A 25000-nucleotide genomic window follows, 5' to 3' on the forward strand; every position below is an offset into this window, starting at 1 on the left:
AAACATGTGCTTTTTGGTGGTTGAGCTTACGGCTGTTCAAATTTGTACATGTATATGTCATAAAAATATTCTTACCTGCTCTGCTGTTGAATTTCTTCTGACATAAATTTCATGGATAGAATGAAGAGCAGTTGAGACTCGCTGAAAGGATTTTAAATGTTTTTGTCCTTAGTCGATTTTCAACAACTATTTACATGACTCCTTTCTCGGTTACAGTAATAATAATAATACTAATTATTATAGCATGTCTGAGCTTCAAAAGATTACTCTACTGGGAGCAGCTTATATGCCATGAGAAGTTCTTCAAATTACTTGGTTGACCTAAGAACCACATTCTGTTTCTGGCACCAAGAAAAAATTAAAAGCAGGAGGTCAACAACAACTGTTACACTAAATAATAATGATAATGATGATCATAATCGACCCAGTGTGAGGCCAAGTGACTTTCCCTGGGTTTAAATTCTGCTCAGTAAATGTCTATCATGGTCCTAATTTCAACTACTGGTACTAACTGTATTTTTATCTCAACCATTCCAACTTGTTTAACATTATCAAGCTCGATAAAATTATACAGTCATGTGTGCTGTACAAATGATGTACATGTATCATTAGTCTTGTTGGCATTATACACCTTGTTTTAAGTGAAAGCGGATCTGAAACACAGGTCACATTCCACAGGTCAAGACTAGACTGAAGTCTGTACTTCACTGATTAACAAGTACAGTATGTAACCACTCAAAAGTAAGTTACCACCCTCACACGCACACACTACACGAATTGAGTCGTGCACCAAAAGTTTCCCCTAGACCTGACATGTTTTAGGAGACATGTTTGGTGTTGTTTATTTATCTGTAACATATACACAGACCTGTGATAGGTGACCTGACATGTGTCTTAGATCCGCCATTTAAATGCGGCATGACCATTCCGGGGGTAGGGGGTAGGTGTGATCATTTTTCTACCTGTTGGTGTGGAACAAACTGCTCTGCCACTTTTTTCAATGGATTTTCAAAATCAACAATCATGGAGCCCAACCTTGGAAAGGAGTCTTCACTATATTTATTCAAAGCAAATTCAACTGTCAGTTCACATTCAGTAAAGTACTGTACATTGAAACAATGTAAGGTTTGAAATGATTAATATTACCACAGTTACATGTACCCTTGCCAACATGGAAACAACCATTGTGCTAAAAATCAAAAAACTTTCATGCAAGTCCACAATGGTGCCATTTAATGCAACAATGAGTAGCAAAAATCATTTTATCAGGTGATCCTTCAGAGGAAAGAAAATTCACACTCATTTGGATAACTAAAAGTCAAGTCAAACCTACACACTGTACTGTCAAAATAAACTACATGTAACAAAGACTGCAAAATTCATAATAATTTGTACACTGTACAGTCGTATTTTCCCTGGTTACAGTAAGTGACAAATTAACTGCTACACTGTAGCCTTTGGTGAGGCTCAAAATGAAACTAAAAATAATACAGGGTAGCTGTTCTTAATGGATCTTTCATGTTCCTGTCATTGGAGCTCAATGTCATTAGATGCAACAATGTGCAATGTGTTACCTTGCCATTCAAGAGGTTTTAAAATAATTTTCAAACCAAATCAGTGACAACAAGCCATATTTAAAATTCTCAAAAATGCAGAATAATTGAAGGTGAAAGTGAGAGATTTCGAGGCAATGAAAGGCATAGACTACATTACAGACTAACACAGACTAACACATACCGTGCATTTTACCTTTCGACACACCCATCTGAAAAATTGGTTTTTGCCCTGAGCGGGACTCGAACCCACGTCTCCCTGATTACTAGTCGGGCATGCTAAGCCACTACACCATCAAGGCCACCACGCTGGCAACGCAGCAGATTAATGGGGCGACTTAGCAGCGTGGGGATCCCTAGAGCCCAACTTTTCTTCACTTGAGTGTATATCCTCGCCTCTATAACCCCAGACAGGGCTTAGTCTATGCCTTTCATTGCCTCGAAATCTCTCACTTTCACCTTCATGTGTTCTAAGCCCTGTCTGGGGTTATAGAGGCGAGGATATACACTCAAGTGAAGAAAAGTTGGGCTCTAGGGATCCCCACGCTGCTAAGTCGCCCCATTAATCTGCTGCGTTGCCAGCGTGGTGGCCTTGATGGTGTAGTGGCTTAGCATGCCCGACTAGTAATCAGGGAGACGTGGGTTCGAGTCCCGCTCAGGGCAAAAACCAATTTTTCAGATGGGTGTGTCGAAAGGTAAAATGCACAGTATGTGTTAGTCTGTGTTAGTCTGTAATGCAGAATAATTGTCAAATTATAATTGTTGGTTTTTTTTTTTTTTTTTTGCTGTTATCCATTAAAAAGGACTTCCCAGATTAAGAAAACACTGTCACATCGAATAACTCCTTAGTCACATTGAGATTTTATCAGGATGACCATAACTTATTTCTTAAACATACCCTCTTCCATTCTTCATTTCAAAGGCATGGTTGTACAGGCCCAACACAGCTTTACGATCTTCCACTCTTGCCACAAGCATCATAAGTGAGGCATATGTGACAATCAGATCTAAGTAGGCCTTTGTCAATCCGTAGTTAAGGGCCTGTAAAAATAATAGCAATAAATCCTAATATTTATGAGGGATAAACATGCACAAAATTATCTTTATTTGCTCTGACAAGGAAAAGCTTGATTACAAGGCTTGCAAAGGTGTACCTACATTGTATTACATGTAATGTTAAACCCGCTTATATGCACACTTCTTTCAAAGAAATGCCATCAGACTTGAAAGAAGGCTAACAGTTTTAAATAAAATGCAATAACTATTATTTTTTCTTCAAGTAGGTAGATGTTTTTTTGTACTGATGTCATGACTGCAGTGTTAAGGCCGGTTTACATGATACGAATTGTCAGCCAGTTTTGTCGGGCCGTTAAATCGTACCGTGTAAATTGTATGAAACATGTAATTTTTTCCTCCAAAGATCTCCCCGTTGTCCTTTTAGTATCCACTATTTTCAACACTTTAATTTTTTCACTATTAATTTTGTGCGCATTACCCACTCGCATACCCTTTGATTGACATGGCGGTTAATATCTGAGTGTTGGATAATCGGACCAATTTTCATTCCCATGAATCGGATGCTCATCGCTTGTGATAATACATACAAGATTTGCGCTCCGACGCTGTCGGGCCGATAAATCAGACCGATAAATCAGGCCAATAAATCGGGCCGACAAATCGTACCATGTAAACCGGCCATTATAACTATAATTTAATTTATGATTCACAGTGCACTATTCAGATTGACTGAGTCTATTTTGTATACTGTCTGTCACCATTGTTGTTCAGTTCCGTTCTGTTTTGTCGCTACACATGCACATACGCGAGGTTGTTGGTTAGAATATTAAACTCCTGAAAAGGTGATGTCTAGAGAAGAGAATATTACTTCTTTTAACAATGCAATACACTCTAAATGTTACATCAAGTACCGGTAAGCTGCTATATTCAACTTGGGAGGGGAAGGGAGAGCTCGGGAAAAGAACTAACTGTACCCCTAGTCGGGTAGCCTTAAGTTAAAGATCCTATCCCCGGGCTGTTGCATATTCTTTACAGCAACACTTTTGGTATAAATAAGTTTGTCTGTTGCTTCATGGGCAGAGTTAGCAAACTGGATTTAATAAATCACAGCACGAATTGATAAGAAACTTACAATATCGAAGTGGACAAAACTAGCATCAATTAAAGTTAGAAGTTCACTGGTATTATCCTGAAAAAAAAAAAACAATAACAAAGCATGTGAACTTACTGTTTCATACCACATTCAAAAACTCATTAACAATTCACAAGCCTAACAGCCTATCAAAACATGGATAAAGTGTCACGTGTATGAACCTTTATACCCGGTAATCAACTATCATTTTGAAAAGTCCAGTCACTGTGGCGGTTTTGATTGCAGGGGAGCCCAGGGCTGACTGTGCAAACAATGCAATCATCGCTTATTCTCAAATGAAATGATCTTTATAAAAAAGTCACTAGTGATCTTAATAATATAAAGATTACTTCTGATCTTTGTGAAATAGTCCTAAGATTTCACTTTCATCGAAATTTCAGCCATTACAAACTTCTGGGCGGATACTTTTACCCATCCTTCTTCCAAACTTCTTCAACAAATTTTGTCAACCAAAATCTTCAACGAATCTGCCATCATGTTAACAATGTTTGTACAATGTATGCAGACTTTGGATTTTATCCCGTTCCACATCAAACCCTGCTTCTTCATTAGCTGCTTGTTTTTCAGCCTTGCAATTTGCCACTGTGCGAAAATATTAAAAGATCAATTTGCGACATATCGTGTTGATTTTGGAAAGGATTTTTCCAACAAGGCTTTTTCTTCATCTCCAATTATTTTCAATACTCTGAATTTTCTCTTACACAGCATTTTTAACCAACCTTCTTCAACAATTGACTGTAACAAAGAAAGGACTGAAGGAAGAAAACATGCTTTGAAAATTACCAGTATAATTATACTGCTTATAAGGTCCAATTGTTTTTCTTGTATGCTAATATCTTCCTCTCACAATTTGAAACTGTGTTCAGACTCCTGAGGGACACACTTTTTGTGACTTTTGTTTTTGAAGCCGGTCAAAAAACTCGCAGCACGTGTTTTATTGCATCTACAAACACTCGGCGACGCCTCGTGTTTTTAAACCTGATAAAACTCTGCTGCTCTCTTTTAAACGTAACACAAAATCCAAAATTTACTTTTGATGAGTAACCACAACCATCATAGTACACTGTATTCTAAAGAAAGGAGGTGATCGATGTACCATTATATATTATTAACCAGACCGTCCTTCATATCGAATGACCTACACTTTATACAAATAAAAATTTATTTAATAATCAAATGGAATAAAATGAGACATAAATCCTGTTCACTTGGCCGCATCTTCGACCACATTTTTTTTAAGAAGTTTGGATTTTCTTATTACATACATGTACATGTAAACTGACACAAGTTAATCAGCTCCTTTAATGAACATCAAAAATACATTGTATGAATGTATGTACTTTGAATTACAGTGTACAAGTGGTGGTTATACTAATACTGATGAATGGTGGAATAATTATTATCATTTTCACCAATAAACCCTTGTTTTCCTAGCATGTACATGTACCTAGCTAACTGGGACTTTGTATAGAACGCAAAGGCCATAATTATTCATTAAATTAATGGACCACACAGAAAACTTCCAGATGCTACTTTGCTGTGATTGACACAGACTCACCCTAAATTCCATAACATCCACAAAAGTGTAATAATAGTTTGAGAGACCCTTGATAACTTCATTTTGGACACTGTGAAGCGGTTGAAGCTGTGGACTCTAAACAGGACAAAGTATTATAATAATTCATAATTTATTACAATATTTCTTTATTATCATTCCGCTTTGGTCACTTACATTCATTGGGCTGGATTACTTGCAATGTACATGTATAAAGTAAAAACAAATTTCAAAACTCTTGATCACCACACAGTAATTTGCCCATTTAAAAGTTCTCTTAACCAGTACCTTAAAAACAAATTGCGATTTTGAGACGGCAATACCACATTATATTGACGGCGTCGGGAGAAAACATATTCCATATTGGGCGGAGTCGCGAACGGAATATATTTTCTCCCAAAGCCGTCAATATAATGTGGTATTGCCGTCTCAAAATTGCAATTAGTTTTGTATCGCGATCCATCATTTATAAGGATAAATAAAACTGTAAACTAATTAACCCGCACCTGATCGAAATTTCAATTCTCGCTACCTGCGAAATGCATTTGTTTGCGTACGTCAGCAACCCAATTCAGTGCAACGACGTCAATTTCAACATTAGAACCAATGACAGGCTGCAAAAGTGAGACGGCAATACCACGAAATATTGACGGCTCGCGCATAGGCAAAACTATAAGAAGATCGGGATACTTAGTTAAAATGTCTTCATCAGAAACTGATGTACTTGTAAGTGCTGTACACAAAAATATTTTTCTCTGAATGCAACCTACATGTACTTCTGATGGAGACCCAGGTTACTAGTTGAAAATTTGGGACATAAAACCAGCCAGACTTAGTATTTTACTGTCTAACGCCAGATGATTTTACTCGTCAATAGAGAACCTCTGGGAGTCAATGGGTTAAAGAGTGTTTTTGCAATTCTTGTTCCTGTTCAGAAAAGGATTAGAATCTCGTGCACCCACATGTATGAATCTGATGATGGCAAGGACCCAGAACAACTACTAGTAAAACATAACAGTAATGAGTTTGATGAACTATAAAGTTTGACTGGGCAACCAAAGTCACATGACAAGCTACACTGTACATGTACATGTATCACGTGGAAGACTAAACTATGACACCTTTAATTTAATAATGGTGCGTGACAGTATCTGCTACATGTATGTCAAATCACAAACCTTAGTATCTGTCACAGGAAATTTTTTAACTATTGCTTTAATTGCAGGATCCAAAGCTTTATCAGATAAAAATCCTGGTCTTGCTTTTGCGTCAGAGCATGCCTGATAAAAAAATAACAATAAAGACACTAAGCTAAACAAGACAGTTCATCTCTCATTTACATGTATAGTGACATGCAATTTAGCCCAATAGCAGGGCACCTGTATATTTATTGGGGCTCTCAGTAATGTTAACCCATGGACTCCAAGGAGTGAGACTTAATAGATTTTAGTCTCTAACCCTAGATGATTTTACTTATCGATGGGGAGCAGTTCACAAGTCTATGGATTAACCATCACGAAACTACAGTACAGTATAACTATAGCATGGTTCCACAATAATATCAAGATCCTTGCATATTAGAAGGCTGGAAACTGCCACGCCTGATGAAAACTTTTTACCCAAAGGGTGTAAGGTGTACACACATGTATGCAGATAAATAAAGTCTATTGTTACAAGTTTTATTTCTTGAAACGATGCAACTACAAGAAAACTTAAGTGAACAGGTACATGGTTACCGTATTCTAAAATTGCTCTTCTTGGTATTCAAACAGCTGAATCTCAGGTCAAAGGTACATGTCTCTGTGCTATGTAAAGATAGATAAACAACACCAAACGTGTCTCCTAGCCCTAATCACTCTACAAAAAATGTTGTTTTAGGTCTATGAGAAACTTTTGCCTTAGTTTTTCATCAGTGGACCAGAGAGTTCTAGTCTTGACCCGTGGAATGTGACCTGTATTTTAGACCTGGCTCCCAGGATACTACCCAAGAATTTACCACTGATTTTAGTGACTGGATCGAGTCAAAAGCGCCCATTTAAGGTCTCGAGCGCTGATTATAATGATTACATGCAACTAAGCAGTGGTTTTGCTTACACTATAGTTATGTGAGGTCTGGGAATACTGTCCGGAGAAAGCGTTGGAGGGTGAGGAGTGTATTCCGCAAAAGAGTATTGATATTTGCATCGATTATAACAGATCGGTTTGAGCCTGGTCTCAGTCGAACACGTAGAAAAGCAAAAAGGCACTTCAAAGGTTCACAACATCCTTAACAGTTAGTATTGGTTAATTTTCTTACTTTTTTGATGTTGTAAATTCTTGTGATCATTCCAAGACCTCGATCATTCAAGATGGACAATTTTTCAGCCAATCTCTGCTCTGTCACCGATACACCGCGATCCATATTTTCTTTTGCAGATGTCCCTTACTTTTCTTTTCCTGGTTTAAAAGTTACTTTCAGCATGATACTGATGCCATTCGCGAGGTATTTGCAGGGCGTGTTTGTTTCGCGAAGACAGGAAGGGGACTCAGAATGAGCCCACTGTGAAGGGTAGCAGCGATTCTTCATCAAGTACCTCATGTAACCTTTCTCATTCTACGCTCGCACAAGTCGAATCAACTGAATCAAGTAACCTTGGAATTTTAAGATGCCATACGACATGATACGACGCCACACCAAACTGGTAGTAATCTCCGATTATTGAAGTGCGTTCGACAGTCACTTAGCCTGTATTTCCGTGGGGTTTCAAGCTAGAAAACTAAGCATGTGACAAAAAGAGACTGTCATCATCTGTCATCAGACAGATCGAGAATACGCGTGCGAGAATCCAGGCGAGGATGCGGTCAGTGTAAAACGCAGACTGCAGACTGCAGACCGAGGGTAAAATGCAGACTGAGGTTATAATTTAACTGTTGAAAATGCCCAAACCTATTAGAAATGCTAACAGTTAAGCCTAAATATTGTTTTAGGCCTAATTAGGCCTAAGGTTAGCATTTTTAATGGGTTTGGGCTTTTTCAACAGTTACGTTATAACCTCAGTCTGCATTTTACCCCTGGTCTGTAGTCTGCATTTTACACAGACCAGGCGAGGATGTCCCTTCAAACAAAAAAAGAATCTTTTGTTGTCCCTCACGAAGAAAAATCTCGATTCCTTTTGGCAAGACCACACAATCACACAACATGAACAAAATTAGGACGCATTCTCCTTCGATCGAACAGAACTGATAAGCTGACGCTGGAGACGGTTTTTTTAATTACCTTATTTATTTTCTCTTTCTGAGTCACTGCAGTGATAACCCGAAAAACTGACCCCGCCGAGAGAAGCCCATGTGCCTTGGATCCCATCAACGGATTGCCGTCTTTCATAGATTGTGCTAGCATAAGTTTTGGCACAATTTGAAGAAAATAGCACAATTTTTGCTTATTTAAAAAAAGCAGCACTGCTAGCATAATCCCCGGGGGAGGGACTCGCATATGAAACAGAGGGGGATGCTCGTCGTCTCGCTTAGGGGTGTAAATTTTGGATTTTGGTCTCGCTTAGGGTGTTCTGGGCAAAGCACCAATATTTTAAGCCGCCAAGGTCTCGTTTAGGGTTCCGCGAAGAGAAACATAAGTCAAATTTTCTTTTTAACTTGTTTTTAGGGGTCAAAATGTGCTTGAAACCACGCACATATTGGTCTTCTTTAGGGGTCACAAAATGCTTGTACCACGCCCAGATGGTCTCCTTTAGGGGTTAAATTCAAAATTTCCGACGAGCATCCCCGTCTGTTCCATATGGGAGTCCCCCCCCCCCCCCAACCCGGGGCATAATCATCCGTATATGTTATTGATAAGCCGGAGACCATTTTTGCCCATGGATGACGTAAGTCAGGAATGAGGTTTAGCTCACTCCATTCCAATTAATCTATTTATTAAACTTCGACTAAACGTTTTTCCTGTACGTTCCATGCTAAGTTTCTCTTTTGTCCCTGAGTCGTTATGGGCCTATCTGCGGAAGGTTTCAGGGGGTAAGCTGAGAAAGGTGCTGTCAGTCGCGAGGTCTTGCAGGGAATTTTTCAGTAGTGGCGCCGGTGTAACTCCGACTGATACTTTTTCGTTCCGTCCTCAAAAAAATATGCCTCTACATGTGGAGTTGGAAAATGGAAAGTTAATATTAATCCTAAAGTCATGAAAGCAACGAAAAATTGCCAACTTTCGCTTTGGTCCATTTGAACCGATTGTTGTTGTGAGGAGAATTAAACGTAACAGGGAAATTATGAATGTTGTATCATCGGCTACAAACTTAGGTAAGCAATGATCTCACTGTGTTGTACTATATAGTACGGCATTGATTTCCTTTTAAAATTACAGACTTTCCCCATATATTTATTATTGGAAACTGTTTTGGTTCTACACAAATACATGTTTTTCACAGTGACTGTCATCAAACTCAAAATTGATGAGGTCTTCTGTGCTTTTTAATTTATTTATATGAGGTTGAAGATGACCTATAAATAAATCTTTTTACAACTTACCAGTTCCGCGACGTCTTTCGTTTCGAAAATACAGTATTTTGAATTTTCGAATTGTCCCCTTGTGTGATACCATGATACAAAGCTTTTGGTTGAAAAAAAAAATGTCTATCCCAACGAATCTTAGCAATTTGAGCGTTTCTAAAGTACAACAAAAGATGTGTTCAAACACATGTATTTTATCTAATTTTATATCATGTTCGTCTAACATTAAGCGTTTCCATTAATAAAGAACATGACAAATTGTTTTGGACTTTTTTAGCTTATTTTGCAAAAGGAATAATTTCAAGAAAAAGTGGCATAATTTCAAAAAACGAGCATATTTTCAGCATAATTTGGGCAAAAAATGAGACAACCTAGTGCAACGGTCAGTGGACCACCCCCTACAGAACCCTCTACCCAGAAAACTTTATGAGGAATACAGAGTCAGCGTAACTGTGTGAGTTAAAGTACTTCTTGTATACTGTGACTGCCAGGATCACAGGCACGATGTATCGTGGAACAATGTCTGTTCAGTGCCTCTTTCTTGAAATAGAAATAATGAACAAAAGAAGGCAATGATTATGAAAATGTACACATTGTCTACCAGCAAAGGTTAAGTTTAAGTTTAGATTTCTTTTGTTTCTAGGGCCACTTTCCTCGACGAAAAAAAACTGAGAAACAAGATGCAACCAGGAGGGAAAAGCGCGAGCTAACTTTCTCATCCTCTTTCTTTCTGAACCCTCTAAGTCCCAAAGGACCCCAAGTGACGAATAAACTCGTCTGGCGATAAGGCGCTCACAAACCAGGAAACAATGTTGTGGTAGCAACACCAAGATAACATTTGTTGCGGAAGCAAAATTTTCTTCCCGGGAAGCAAAAATGTTATTGACTGAATTTGTTCAGAAACATTTTGCTTCCATTTCGGGAAACAATGTTTCCTCCTTTGAGGGCGCCTTTAGACAAAGTAAAATCTATACGTGGCAATTGGGAGTAGTAAAAGGTTAATCGAAAAAAAAATCGTTAGTAAACTGTATAGTTCCCAATTGTCCTCGAAAGGTTTGTCACAACCGATCTAGAGCGAAATGACTTTCATCCAAATCTGACTTCGACTATCGTATTACTGACTAGTCTTTACTGCGCATCAGTTCTGCGCAACCGAAATGATGGGATCCAGTTGTAGCCGATCGTTAAATGTCACGAAACGTCATCAAAATGAACATTTATGCTTGTCTGATCAAACTGGCTCCTGGAACATGTTTCGTCGCTCATTAAATCGAGAATCATAACTCTGTTTCACCCTGTGTAAGGGAATCCAGGTGGCCCTCAGATTCCAGATCCCAGCCTGTGGATTCTGTATTCGGAACAGCGGGTCCGGGATCCCGAGTCAAGGCTTCCGCATTCCAAACTCACTGGTTGCACCGAAATGGATCCTGGATTCGATACAATGGATTGCGGATTCCACCCACTGGATTCCGGATTCCAAAGCTTCATATTTGCTGGATTTCGGTTTGCGGATTCCTTTACATCGGGCGATCTGTTTCCGTGGAATGAAACTTGGGCCAGCATCCGCTTATATTATTGGACCCCGGGTAGAACTCGAAGTACGAGGAAGATTTGTAATCGATTTCGCCGAATTGAAGACGCACTCAGTCTTTTTCCAATTTGTAAATACCGACTGAAACCACCTCTCTCGACGCCCACCTCAGCGATGGCATGTGGATTTAAAGCTTGAATCAGTTTGGACTATCAGAGCTGTTTTGAGGAAGAAGAAGTAAAGCAACGAGACAGAAAAATACAGCCCCGCTAATAGCCACAAATATGACAGCTGGGGAGACTTCTGAAATGTTGTCTTCAACTGAATCTGTAAAAAGAAAAAAACACAAAAGGTAAGAGCAAATGACCATAATCCCTTTTTTTCTTTCAAAGAAAATAGTTACCAAAAACTTTGGCTTGAGAATTGAAATGGTAAACCGTACGAGTTCCTAGAGCATTCCTTAAAACTGAATAATTTCTGCGACCCTTAATCCTAGTTATCACTAGCGACGCAAGGACAAGCGCAAACATTTCTCTGCAGTGAAAACGGCTTCGTCGACGCAAGCATGAATGCAAGCATAAGCACAACGATCAAAATTTTTCCCTTTCTTCCTCTTGCGCTTTTGTATGCGTTCGCCTTATCATGTGAAAACAAAACACGGCATTAGCAAAAGGGATTTATTACGTCTGGCTCTATCTGGCCAATTATAGCACCCGTTCCAGATTCTCCGCATCAGAGTACTGTAAAATTTCGAAAATACGCCCCTCCGTGTATAAGTCCCTCCAAATATACGCCCCCCAAAGCGGCAACGCAAAAAACCCTCCGTTAAATCGCCCCTCCAAATATAAGCCCCCGGGAGCTTGTACTTGGAAATTTTCCCTCAAATACAAAGTAAAAGAAAGCAAAAACGGTAAATTTACTTCCAATTATATGGCTAGCTCAATCGATTTGGAAACGCAAATTTCCCTCAGTATAAGCCCTTCTAAACGTAAGCCCCTCGAAAAGGGCCTTTGAAGAATATAAGCCCCGGGGCTTATTTTCGGAATTTTACGGTATTATTTCACTTAGCAAGAGCTACTTAAGTTATGTTTGCGCTCGCGTGCTTGCGTCGCTAGTGAAAACCAGGGCAATTACGCTTTGGCCCTTAAAAGGTGGCTTAATTAAGACACGACGACGGCCACTGCTACGACAACGAAAAAGTAATATATATGTAATTGGTTAAAAGAGGAAAAAAATTGTGGTTCACGCGCTACACGCACTTATTTTTGCGTACTCTGCATAATAATCACGTGAAATCACCAAATTTGGGGTTTTGACGACAAAATGAATATGAGCATATATACAAATGTAAACTTGTCATTCTCTATACTTCTTATGAAACCACGCGTACCCAAACAATTTTTAGCATACTTTGATCTCCATTGTGCGACCTGAAAGAGTTAGAATAATCGCGAGAGACGTTCAAAGTTATGTTTAGAGGCCACGTTTTTGTCTATCTCAGTGCACCGTTGAAGATCTTTAATTCCTTAAAAAGAAAGAATGGGAACAAGAGCGTATGAATTCAGGTCATCGTAAGCTGTTGCGATTCGGCATGCATGTTAGAGTGGTTTTCAAATGAGTGTCGTAAAACCAAAACCAAAGTAATTACTTTAATTTGGCCAATCAAAAAGGACGGGGACAATCCAGTAAACCAATCAAAACTCGAAGTAATTACACGTAGCCGACACAAAGCGCGTGAAAATGTGTACGCACGAGCCATTATTGGTTTTGGTTTCATTTCTGATTGGTTGAAAAAATGGCGCGAAAACTTTGAACCAATCACTGAGTGAAGTAATGCAAAACCACAGTAATTCACTAATTACTTTCGACACTCAATTGAAAACCGCTCTATTTACAAATTCAGCCTGGAGAATGAATCGGTATGAAGGCCTAAAAATGTCAAAGACCGGAAAAATTTATCGTCAAGGGTTCCGGCAGGCAGTAAAACCTCAGCAATTTCGCAATTTCATTTCCTTCTCTGTAAAGAATGAACTATAATCCCAAACACACATACAGATCAGTTCTTTTGATTCGTTGCCGCTTGCAAGCATCAGTATCGACAGTTTTTCTCCTCTTGTAAACGGGCGAGCATTTGGAAGTTAACTTCCGAAACAAGAGTGTCGCTCCAATGGCGGAAAGTCGGTCAGGGCGATCTCCTTAGTTTAGTTCCTCTGGGCACAAACAAGCATGATAACAGTTACGAACTCCTATGAAAAACTGGCGACGCAATGAAATGCAGCTTTGCCATGGCAGCACAATCCTCGTGAAGGGTTAAATTTGTCTTTTGCAGTGCCTTCAAATAGACGTTAAGGGGCGATACATGTCTGTCACACAGTGACTTGCATGCCCAGTCAACTGATGCTATGGCACGCACTACAGAAATGAAACTCGGCAAAATTCCAGCACTAGGACATTGACGAATCCAGACATTGAAGTAAGAGACGCTCTTATCATTCTTACACCTTGTATGCTGACTCCTAGGCCAAGGGAGCCAGAGGGCTTTGGTCAAGCTTAGTGAAGGAAAGGAACTTTATTCAAGTGTCTAGTCTTCTAGCACTGTAGCACCACTAATTGGGGACACTGTAAACTGTAATCAACAAATTAACGTAACTGAATCAAATCGTTCTTGAGGAAAGGGGAAAACAAGAGTACCTGGAGAAAAACCTCTCGGTGCAGAGTAGAGACTAATAAACTCAACACACATATGACGTCGAGTCTGGCAATCGAACCTGGGCAACATTGGTGGGAGGCGAGTGCTCTCACCACTGCGCCATCCCTGCACCCTGCAAGGGGACGTCCCCTCCAGAGACCATTCGTTTGATTCACAAGGCATTAGGTACCATCGACCGGTCTACTCTACCTTTATTGAGAATCTTTTGCCGTCTCTGTTCATTGCTATGCTTTTCGGGGCTGTTCTGTGTCACTGTGTCATTCTGAGAAAACGCGTCAACTTTAGATTTTGAAGGACCATGGTCATCGAGCAGCTTAAGTGAGTCCATGTTCCAGACACCACTTGGATAAACAAAATACTTAGGATTATTTTCAGATAATTTCTGTGCTTCTCTTTCCTCGTTACTAACAACCTGTTTCTTTGGAAGACCAGGTATCTTTTGCCTCGCAACGGCAGATTCCTGACCAAAATTCCCTGCATTTTGCATACCGGCGCCAACGAAGAGTGCCCGCGTTGTCAAAAGACTTTGATGAAGGGGGGCTGCGGTGGTAGTCAGAACTGGAACACAGTACCCAACAGGGTTCTTAAAGGTCGCATATGCTAAGTTGCACCTCAATCCCGCACCACAGCGTCCCACGACATACCCGATTCCTCCACACGTCTGACCTATCAGAGAGAGAGGAGACGATTCATTTAGTTTCACTCGTAATGGCCGTGTAATTTTTACATAATGACTACAGGAGACGAAAACTTAATTAGGAACAAGTTGTGAAAGTCACGGTTCTTTAAATTATGTCTCATATACTCTAATAACGTCTCCCTTAAAACAGCTGAGAATTATGACCATGTGCAAAAGCAAAAATGATTGACAACTTCCTACAGGGACTGAGGAACAATAGAGAGAGTTTTCATGATCATTTGAATCGGTACAAAGGCTACAAGAGCAGTATACCGTCGGAACGTCGCGATCTACATCACAAGTTACCAGATGGCGAGATGAAAGAAGCAACTTGATTATTATCTGACAAAAGTAGTTCCAGCGAGTCAATCAATACTTTTAGATAACGTTCACGTACCCCGTCGTCGTCGTCCTTACGTACGTTTCGTAATTTATGCAGCCGGAGTTGAGTGCCATAAAACGTGCGCGTCGAGGTTACAATAGATTTTGCTTTGCCTTCTGATTGGTTAATAATTTAACCAATCATGTTCACTGAGCGCGGCAATTCAAAATCAAAGCAATGTAACAGGAAGACTAAGAATTTAAATTTATTTGACAGGCACTCAATTCAAAAGCGCAGTAAGCCGTGTAAAGGCGTAAATAGAACTTGATATACCGTTAAGTCTGAAACATTTGGTGCAGCAATTACAAGCGTCCATGGTAGAACCAAGAAGGCAGTTTGTCTCAGTTTTGCAGTCATCAATGGAACATGGCTTGCATCCAAGAGCTCCTCCACCAGTAATGACTGCCTCGCACATGATAACAGTTATTGCCAATGTTAGAATATGACCCCATCTCAGGGTCAGAGGTATCTTCTGCAAGTAGAAAAAGTAGTATTATCTATGAAGAGTCGTTAAGAAATACTTGTTGGCGATTGCTGAAAAAAAAGAATATTGAAAATGCGAAAAAAGCAGAGCTGAATACTAATCGAGCCATCGAATTAATGCCTAAAACAAGCACATTCATAATTACTTAATTAATGCTTATTATAGATTTTTGAATTTTTCTTAACAATTTTGATTTCCGAAGCCAAAAGATTAATAACTTTAGAAACATCAGCATTGAATATAAGGTCAGGAATCCAGATAGCAGATCAAAGCCTGCTGAATGCGAGGGTTTTCGAGATCATGGAAACATGAAGGGCTGGCAAATTTCTGAGAATCTTTCTTGGGGGCCAACACCCCCTTTTGCGATAAATTCTTTCAGTCTCAGGCCAACTTCGATGCTACTCGGTTTGAATAAATTTGAATGTAGTTTAGAAAGTTACGATTCAAAGACCCAAAAAATTACGATTCAAGTGTGGTTTTAATTTAATACGAACTTTTAGTAGGGTCTTTTGAATCGTAACTTTCTAGGATAAATTCAAATTATGTTTGATTATTAACCGTCGATGTAAACTGTAACTTAAACCGAGTCTTACTGCCGCAACGCGTTTGAATGGTTGCATGTAAATGGCGCGGGTCCAAAAAAGAAATTACCGCCGGACAAGCTTAAGAGAGCAAGCCGGGATCATTGTATTTTAGGATAGACTTCTCGTTAAAATCGCTGTCTTGTTCAGTAATAATTTCGCGCTGTTTTGACCACTATCACCCATGCTGCTCCGAACTAACAGAATCAAAGAGTCTATTTCAATTGGCAGGTGGATTGAGGAAAAGGTAAGCAGAGACATTGTGAGCCGACAAAGGATTATATGTTTGCTTAATTAGTGACACCTTTTTTGAGGAGATGTTCATTCCTAGGTTAATTCTTGCAAATAAAAGAAAACGTTGAGCTTTCCTTCCCAATTCGAATGCGTGCAAGTTTTTAACTCCTTTAGCGAATATCAAGATTAATTTTCGCAAGATCTGCGATTGACTGACATTTACCTGCATTAGCCAATTAAAAGCGACCGCCCTTCTCTAGAAAGTCGCATTTGCTTATAAGCCCAAGACCTAGGGTCCAATTCCGTCTGTTAGAAAACCATCAACACGCACGTACCTGAATATCCACCTTTAGAATCGGATGTGCCACACTACAAATTATTTGCTCCCGGAGGTTCACGCCAAATATATGTCAACGCCCTCCCTTAGGAACAGGTATCTGGGATCCTGTTCATGATCGCAAGAAATCTTCACACAGTCATTGTTCTTCCAAAGATCAAAGTCGTGTTAGTGATATGAAAGGATCCTGTTTTCCGTTGACTTATAGTTCCAGATACTCGGCCCCTCTGGAGATATGCCAGCTATGATGAGATTCTGAAGTTATAGCGGCAGGTTATTTGTTAATTACACAATGCATGCTCAAGGCCCGTGACAGTTTTGATAAGCTTCAATGTTTTTAACGGGTTCGTGGGAGATGAGATCATTTTAGAAGGATGCAGACTCGATTACCAGCCGCTGTTTCAGGAAAGCTTAAGGAGCCCGAGCAACGAGGGCTGTATTTGAGAGGCGGAAATCACGAGCCTAAGAAGGATGCTGCTTGAATCCAGTTCGTTGTTAGAACTCTTTACAACTAAAATACCGGCAGTGAAAGCAACCAGTGGAGCCATTTGCGCTATAGCATGTTGTCGGCATTCAACTGTGGAAGCCGGCGTTTACGGCGAACGGCAAATATCAGGCTAAAATTTGCGTTTTGCTAACAATCTGAGAAAGTTGCTTGACTTTAATTAAATTCCTCCTTCTTAGTTACAAATATCGAGAAAATTACCAAAAGAGAGAAGACAGTTAAAGAGTAGGAGCTCGCTGTCGTAGCTGGCGGTTCTGTTGTTGCGGAGAGCGAGAGATTGCAAGCGGCGCGGGGGAACGGTTTTCACAAGAGACGGAGTCGTAAGAGCGCTTATGACCCAGTGAAAATCAAAGATCGGAGTCGTAAGCGGACTCATAAGCTCGACGGAATCCGAGCGGAGTCGGAAGAATCAAAACGTTCCGATTTTCTTCCGACCCCGCTTATGATTCCGTCGCTTATGATCCAGTGACTAGATTATCGGAGTCGGAAGAACCAACCGATCACAATACTTGCAATATTGAGTATTATGATTGGTTTATTCTTTCGCTTCTGCTTGCGACTCCAATGCAGTACTAGGTTTCACTGGATCGTAAGCGACGGAGTCATGAGCGGAATCGGTATTCTGCTTCCGATTCCGACAGTTTGATTTTCACTAGATCGCATCACTCTGCATCCGCCTCCGACGCTGGTGAAAACCAGCCTTTAGTAAACGCGGTTGTAAAGCTCACTAAGTTTTTGTCAACAAATGAACATTGCCACCGTCTCCGCCGCTGCTCTGCACTTGTTGAGGAGTTTAAAGACGACCGCTACGGCAACGCCACAAAGTAAGAATATTATTGGTTAAAACAGGAAAATACTCGTGCTGTACGTACACCACCAGTTTCCGTGCATTTCTTTGCCATAAACAACGTGAAATCACCAAATTTTAGGTTTTGACGACAACGCGAGCATATTTTCATTTTCTGGTTTAACTTTAAAACCGTTGGTACCGTTCCAGTTACAGGATAGTTCAGTCGCCCGTATTGTACAAGGTAAACAAGACGGAATAATCGCGAAATACTTGCGATAGCGCTGTCATATTTTTGAATAACTTTGTCGTAGCCCTCATCTTTGCTTAAAGCAAACTCCCTATTTTCTAACCAACGTCTCATATATGTGAAAGTCGACTGATACAACTGTGAATAATCCTTGACCGTCCATACAGCTGGACGACACTTCTGCAGACTTCGTGATCATGCACGAGTCCTTGCGTGATCCGAACCAGCCTTTGCACTGATTTCAATTCTCAGGTGACGGAGACACGCCCAAGTGACATAGGCCGACGCCTAACCTATCAAACATTGTCTGTTGATCAGTATGAAAGTTTGTGCGTGTATCTTGGTGAGAACTAACCCATATAACCTTGAGTCCCGAGAAAACTTAGCCCAAAACTAGACACCCGAAGAGACCGACTACTTGTCATTATATGCCTTTAAGTTGAGGTGCAAATTTCATGACGCTTGACTAGCAACTTAACTTCTCAGTCATCACTTATAGACCTGTCAAGACCTTAATGTTTTTACAGAAGGAAGCTTTCAGGATAAGTCAGGAAATAAACAAAGATGGAATGCGATTCGGGTATTTTTTGCCTGAAGCGAATAAATTTTAAAATAGGACCGACTCTAATCAATGTCTTACACTAATATTCAGCACGATAGGTATTGCTGCTGAGAAATCCAGTTAAGCACTTCCCAAAGCATGCCATTTAGCAGCCCTATCCCTAAACTTGATCAGGAACAACATATTTTTAACCTCTCTCTCTCTCTCTGAAAAGATCTGCTCACCAAAAATATATCACTTCATTAAATCGCTCTCTACCTCCTTCTCTGCAAAACGATTAAATTTAACGCACCCCTCCCCTAGTGGGGATAAAGACAAATCGAGACACATGATTCCCGGAGAAAACACAAATGACATGACGGCAGACGAACAAACCAATGTTATTTTTTATTCTTTTATACAAACCATAACAATGAAGCCCAGGGTCGAATTTTCATATAAGAACAGCTTCGAAATGGAAATAATGGTCTCGTAGTGAGAACTCTGCGACTTCAAGAGGACTTCAACGATCGCGTGTAATTATTGTTTATGTTGTATTTCATAAAATATATACTCTAGTCAACGTATCTGCGATTCTGTACAAACGGTTTACATGAAAATGAGTTTTGCTTAAGGTTGGGAAGTTCACTAGACAAAACTCAATCCAACCTAACCAAAGGTTACCATTCCAGCCGGTCTTTTGGTGTAATAACGTGCGAACGATTGCCGGCCACCGATTCGGTCGTGTATCACACTAATTACAAATTTATAACTTTATATAGAACGTGGACGTGACGGCCACGACTGAATTTAAACTGTCATTCAAACCAACTACAACAAGGAGACAACTAACTACTACTAGGCTCAAAATTCATGGCTTTCGTCTTCGGATGCGTCCGCACACGATTCGAACGCCTCATCGTGTGTTTGGCGTCGCGACATTTCTGGCAAATGAAAACATCAGGAACGTTTGATTTCCTAATCTTCGCACATGAAAGATGTATCCACGTAAGGCATTCGGAACACTCGATCATGGGTCTCCCTGTAAACAAAGGTGCGAAAAGTATTACAACACGTTTAGGAGTACATATGTATAATTTGCATCACAAGGTGACTTAAAACATAAAAGGGAGTATTCATGAACAATAAAAAATCAATGGCAAGAGTAATAAGGCTGATATTTCACATCGAGGTCTCGTTCTACTGTTATGAAAAACCTACACACTCTTGGGTTGGTAAGAAAGTGAAAACGAAAAATAATAGAGCGAATGTTGACCATATGTCTTCTTTACTTAGCGAGTGGACCCACAGAGGGTCAACTTAATACTGTCAAAGCCGCAACTTCTTGGCACATCGTCTGATCGAAACGCGTGCATAAATAACAATTTGACTTTCGATTTGATATAGCGTCTTTCCTCGAAACATTTTTGAACGACATACTAGTTTGAATTTCGAAAAATTAGTAAAGAAATAACGCCGCAACACAGCACAAGAAATAAGGTAGCCCAAATTATGAATGACGTACTCTGGTCTCTGTTCTTGTGGCTACCAGGTCGAGATTTTTGCTAGGATTTGGTATTCAAAGACAAGAAAACCTAATTAGTGGCTTGATAAAGCAAAAGAAATATATGACGACGAGGGTATGACGACGAGACTTACTGAGTAAATCAGAAAATAACAACCAACAGACAGGTTACGACCAACTTCCAATACTTGCACGGAGAATTCAACTCGTTCGTCGACTGGTTCGTTTTGTAAACAACTGAAAATCGCTAACTCTCTTGTATAGCACTCCTGTTCAGTAAATGAGTTTGCGCGAGTGCGATGAATAGACAACACGGATCTAACCCTGAACAAAACCATAAAATCTTTCTTGAAGCAAACGGAAGTGGGTAGATTCTTAAATTGAACTGGGAACCCCGATCGCTTAAAGAAACGGATATTGAATGGGTCCGTTCAACCAATGTTACGTATGACATCACGAGCATGCATGGAGAGTAGAAAATCTTGTAAAACGTGAAAAAGAAGATCTCAAAGAATAACATACATTAGTATTACTTACCGGCGAAAGGTTTTTGGCAGTAGCACGTTATTTTATTCCACGATTCATCATCTGTTGAATTAAATAAACACAAACATGTTAGTTCGATGTTCCTCTGTTTGTGGTGGTAAAAATCGACTAAAACCTCTCAAAGTGAAACGTTCCACAAAACTTAGCGAAAACAGATCGAAGCTTAAAAGATAATGCGAAGTTAAAAGATTCGTATTCACCAAAAGACTGAGCCAACTGTAAACGAGGCCTTACCCGAACTGTACTCTTCGTCTACGTCGTCGAGCAAACGTTCGTCGCCACTCGAACTTGTCGGCGATGACGCCGCTTCGCTGTAAGCGGAGTCTGTACTTGAAGAAACGCTTTCCAAGGAATTTGGGCTTCTGTTCCGATGTCGAACATCCTAGAAGCAATAAATTAAGGATTGAGAATGACCGTTGGTTCAAACATTTTGTAGAAAGAAACGTACGAACGACAAGAACGAAGGTCCGATGGGACACCTCCGCCACAGCAAGGGAATGAAAAGAATTACACAGCTGAAATCCCACAAAATGTGTTGCTTTCTTCCGTGTATTGAACTAAAAACATCATGTTTCCTTTAATCTTATTGCAAGATAAACTATACCTACCTCTTGTCTGGCTTCGTACGCGAGAATCAGACTACAGAACGTGTTGAAGTCCTCCAACGTCCTTGCCTTCTTTGTCTGTGGGACAATCTAAAGTTACAAAAAGGAAAACAAACCCAACGAGTGAGTCCTTGCTGAATTTGTACGGCAAATAATGAAGTGAAAAAGCCAGAAAAGTAGAGTTGGGCTTATTGATAGCAGAAGTGAACAACAATAGATGAAATCGCAGCGGATCGACTTGGGAAGCGAAGAAAACAAACAACTGAACTCACCGCTTTCCCGTCTTGTTCTGGAGGGAGTTTCCTGGAGACTGTTCAAAGAAAATACAACGAAAAATTGTGTCAGCCAGTAACTAAAGAGACGGTTTTCCGAGCAGGCAAGACGACATTTCCAGTCAAAATCAAGCATAATTGCCGAATCTACCCTAATCGTCGTAGATTCACTGCATGCTTCAAAACGAACAAAGATTTTCGCCATATTTTTACCTTTCACGATTCCCGAGGTCATTTCCCTTGACTGAACCATACAAGCGTGTTGAAATTTTTAGAAACAGCTGAATGTGCAGCTTCGAAAGACCAATGATTATTTCTAATTCCTACACCGACAACGAAATTGTAGAACTACACTTCACGTCGCACGAGACTTCCCACAAATCATTTCGCACCTCTACAACTATACGTCACAATAAATCGTCGGAAATCGCGCGTTGTGATTGGCTGTTAGTGACACCTCTGAGCAGGTCGATAACGACATGTGACGAAAAGAATAATACTTGAGGGCAAAATATTATGGAGAGATCGAAATACGGAAAATAAATCAGTGAATGCGTTCATTTTTTGCGCCCAATGTCACTAATTATTTCCCAAAAGGTCATAAACTTTTAAAGATTTTGTCCGTTTTCGAATTGAAAAAAACACACATCTCATCGGCCCCAAGTCCCCAACTGTGTAAACAAGAGAATCAAATTCCATTCACTTTACGTACCGCCATGTAGTGTTTTCTTTATTACCGCTTTGGAAATCAAGTTTGGACGAATACCTTTTTTTTTTTCAACAAGATCCATACAATAAAAATTTGCGAAGAAAGCGACCAAAGATTTTTTCCACATACAATAAAATTGTAAAGCCTTCAAGGGTTTTAGCTGAATTTTATCGCTCATTAATGGCTCGTGTCCAGCGCTGCGTCTTGAATTTCAATGATGCGTGATTGTTTAATTATGAATGAAGGATGTCCGAAAATCGAAAACAATTAAGCGACTCTAGGACATAGCTTAAACGTTCCAACTCAACAAATCCCTTTCACCTTACCTCATGAAAAGCCAGGTTCATTTTTCGATCACAAAAGACAGTCCATTGGTAGATTTGGGAGTTAACAGCGAAAGAATACTGTTTCCTGTTTTACAACGTAAGCGAACCTCCATTTGCGTCTTTTCTTGTCCAACAACAGCATTTTCTGCGCATGCGATAAATATAAACGACTGCCAACATTTCACCCCCGCATGAGTTTGAAATACATATAAGCCGTCAGTGAGATGACGGTTCAGTGATTCAGACGAATGTGAAGAGATCATTTTTCGATCGGCTTTGCTCCTCTTAGAAACCCGGGCTTGGAAAGGTTTTCTTCGAATATCGTTAGGAATATTTCCCGACTCCTTTGTGTTTCACCGTTGGTTGGCAGCTGCGCCCAATTTTCGGTTTCTATTCACGCCGACATGTCACCCGGCAATCAAACATTTTTAACCAATCAGAAAGAAGTTGTCTTAAACCTTACACCCAGACACTTGCGTCACAGTATCCCGATTACCCTGTAGTTCCCAGTGTTCTGTGCCGCTTTCACTGACACAGACTGGGCACGTCGAACATGAAAGGGAAAATGGGCGGAAGTGGAGAAAAATATATCAAGTTTCCAGATTCCGTAAAGCCCCATCGTTTTCAGTTTGAAGATTAAGATAGACTGACAAAAGGGAAAGAAAGGGAAAAGAACTTTATTTAAGTGTCTTGTCGTTCTAGCGCTGGAGGGCTAATTGGGGACAATGTAAACTGAAATTAACAATTAACGCAAATCAAGTCAAATGTTGGTTTTTGAGGAGAGGGGAAACCGGAGTACCTGGAGAAAACCTCTCGGTGCAGAGTAGAGAACCAACAAACTCAAATCACATATGGCGCGAGTCTGGGAATCGAACCTGGGCCACATTGGTGGGAGGCGAGTGTTCTCACCACTGCGCCATATTATAAACACTATTCTTTATTTTTGACACGCAAGCAAGTTTCCGGAAGTCTGTAAGTTTGTCCACGGTGGGAAGAGCAAGGGTCAAAATGGCTGCTTGCCAAATCAGGCACATCTGCATGCGACGCATTTAAAAAAAATTATATCTCAATTATATTGCATGTAAATGGCCCCCAAACCAAAGGAAGCAGGAGGGGAGAATGTATGGCTCACTTTTATGCCATCTCTCCCGGGTTATCAGCCAGTCTCCCGAACATGGAACGAATCTCCCAGTATCCCGGACGGGTCATCAAATCTCCCGGATAAATACAACTTTGAACCTTTTAAAGTTTTTAAAGACTTTGCTCCATTGTAAGCTCAAATCGCATACCCAAGTTAAAAGAATTTCGATTTTTCAAACTCGTTTCACCGTTTCTTTGTGCATGGCTTTTTCCCAGGGCTAGGGCTTTTCTCCGGCAAGCCCTAGGAACGAGGTTGTTTACCTGCTCTCGACGTAAGTGCCGTGGTGGGTGGGTATTTTTTTTTTGAGGGGGGAGTGGGCAGGTTGATAGTGGGGTCCGGATGAAAAAGAGATCTCCTGAGTTTGGCATCTCTGGGCTTATGAGGAAAACGTTTATAGCTTGCTAGAATTAGGTAAGCTGTTGAGTAACATATTTCTACAATGCAATAAAAAGAAACTGTTTTTATACAAGCAAAATTATCATTTTATTGGATACAGCCTCCACAGAGATCACTATACTCCAGTGAGCTCAACTTAATTTCATCACCTAACTTATCTTAAAAGTTTGTACAATAACACAAGTTCTTGTCTCACACTAAACATCTTCTAACTAACAATTTACTATTATGATGATTAATTTGAGAGGAAGTGGGAAAAAAGGTCAAATTTTAGTGGTCAAAATTGTTTTTCACCAGCCAAACACATACTCCATTGCCTTGGAAACAAGATTCGAATTTTTTTGCGGAGTTCTACTCCCATCTTGAACAACCTGTCAAAAACAATGCAGGCCATGTTATTCTCAAATCATCTGGCATGAACAATAATTCTGACATTTGGGGAGGGGCATGTGACAAAATTAATAATCCCAGAGGGTTTCAGGAAGTGAAATACATTCCAAAAGAAACGGGCAACATGTTTTGAAAACAGGAAGCAGAGGAATAAGAAAATGCCATCTTTCTCTATTAGACCTATACTTGGTTGACACCAAAAAATGCCAGCTATTAAGTTAAATGAGCTGCTGACAGTGGTACATGAAACCAAAAGCTAAGTTAGTCAATGATCCTTTGTCAGAGCTCTGATTCAAG

At 40.1% G+C, this 25000-nt stretch overlaps 4 protein-coding genes across 5 annotated transcripts in view; all 4 read right to left on the reverse strand.

Annotated features, from left to right (window-relative positions):
- LOC138018795 (nck-associated protein 1 homolog) overlaps positions 1-7821 on the reverse strand; it is a 46100-nt gene extending 38279 nt beyond the window's left edge. The window contains exons 1-7 of the mRNA XM_068865473.1: positions 7575-7821; positions 6457-6558; positions 5282-5377; positions 3703-3759; positions 2452-2594; positions 963-1053; positions 76-141 (exon numbers count right to left, since the gene is read on the reverse strand). Coding sequence (XP_068721574.1) covers positions 76-141; positions 963-1053; positions 2452-2594; positions 3703-3759; positions 5282-5377; positions 6457-6558; positions 7575-7679 — 660 coding nt within the window. The 5' untranslated portion in view covers positions 7680-7821. The remainder of the gene's footprint in view (positions 1-75; positions 142-962; positions 1054-2451; positions 2595-3702; positions 3760-5281; positions 5378-6456; positions 6559-7574) is intronic.
- Positions 7822-9812: 1991 nt separating this feature from the next.
- Positions 9813-16988, reverse strand: LOC138021604 (uncharacterized). Its single transcript, XM_068868510.1, has 4 exons — positions 16709-16988; positions 15348-15546; positions 14203-14679; positions 9813-11630 (listed from the first exon to the last, which is right to left on the reverse strand). The coding sequence occupies exons 2-4, from the start codon at positions 15487-15489 to the stop codon at positions 11503-11505; spliced, it is 747 nt and encodes a 248-aa protein (XP_068724611.1). The 5' UTR covers positions 15490-15546; positions 16709-16988; the 3' UTR covers positions 9813-11502.
- A 2194-nt stretch (positions 16989-19182) lies between these two features.
- LOC138018886 (PHD finger protein 23A-like) lies at positions 19183-22118 on the reverse strand. The gene is made up of 6 exons (XM_068865561.1): positions 21955-22118; positions 21742-21779; positions 21473-21559; positions 21099-21246; positions 20856-20906; positions 19183-19835 (listed from the first exon to the last, which is right to left on the reverse strand). Exons 1-6 carry the CDS (start codon positions 21992-21994, stop codon positions 19642-19644), a joined length of 558 nt encoding a protein of 185 aa, XP_068721662.1. The 5' UTR covers positions 21995-22118; the 3' UTR covers positions 19183-19641.
- A 2257-nt stretch (positions 22119-24375) lies between these two features.
- LOC138020119 (nucleoporin NUP35-like) overlaps positions 24376-25000 on the reverse strand; it is a 9356-nt gene continuing 8731 nt past the window's right edge. For both annotated transcript variants that reach the window (XM_068867120.1, XM_068867119.1), the window contains exon 11: positions 24376-24684. In XM_068867120.1, the coding sequence (XP_068723221.1) occupies positions 24604-24684 (81 nt within the window). In that variant the 3' untranslated portion in view covers positions 24376-24603. The remainder of the gene's footprint in view (positions 24685-25000) is intronic.

The sequence above is a fragment of the Montipora capricornis genome, chromosome 10, assembly GCF_036669925.1.
Source record: "Montipora capricornis isolate CH-2021 chromosome 10, ASM3666992v2, whole genome shotgun sequence".
In the NCBI taxonomy this organism is placed as follows: domain Eukaryota; kingdom Metazoa; phylum Cnidaria; class Anthozoa; order Scleractinia; family Acroporidae; genus Montipora; species Montipora capricornis.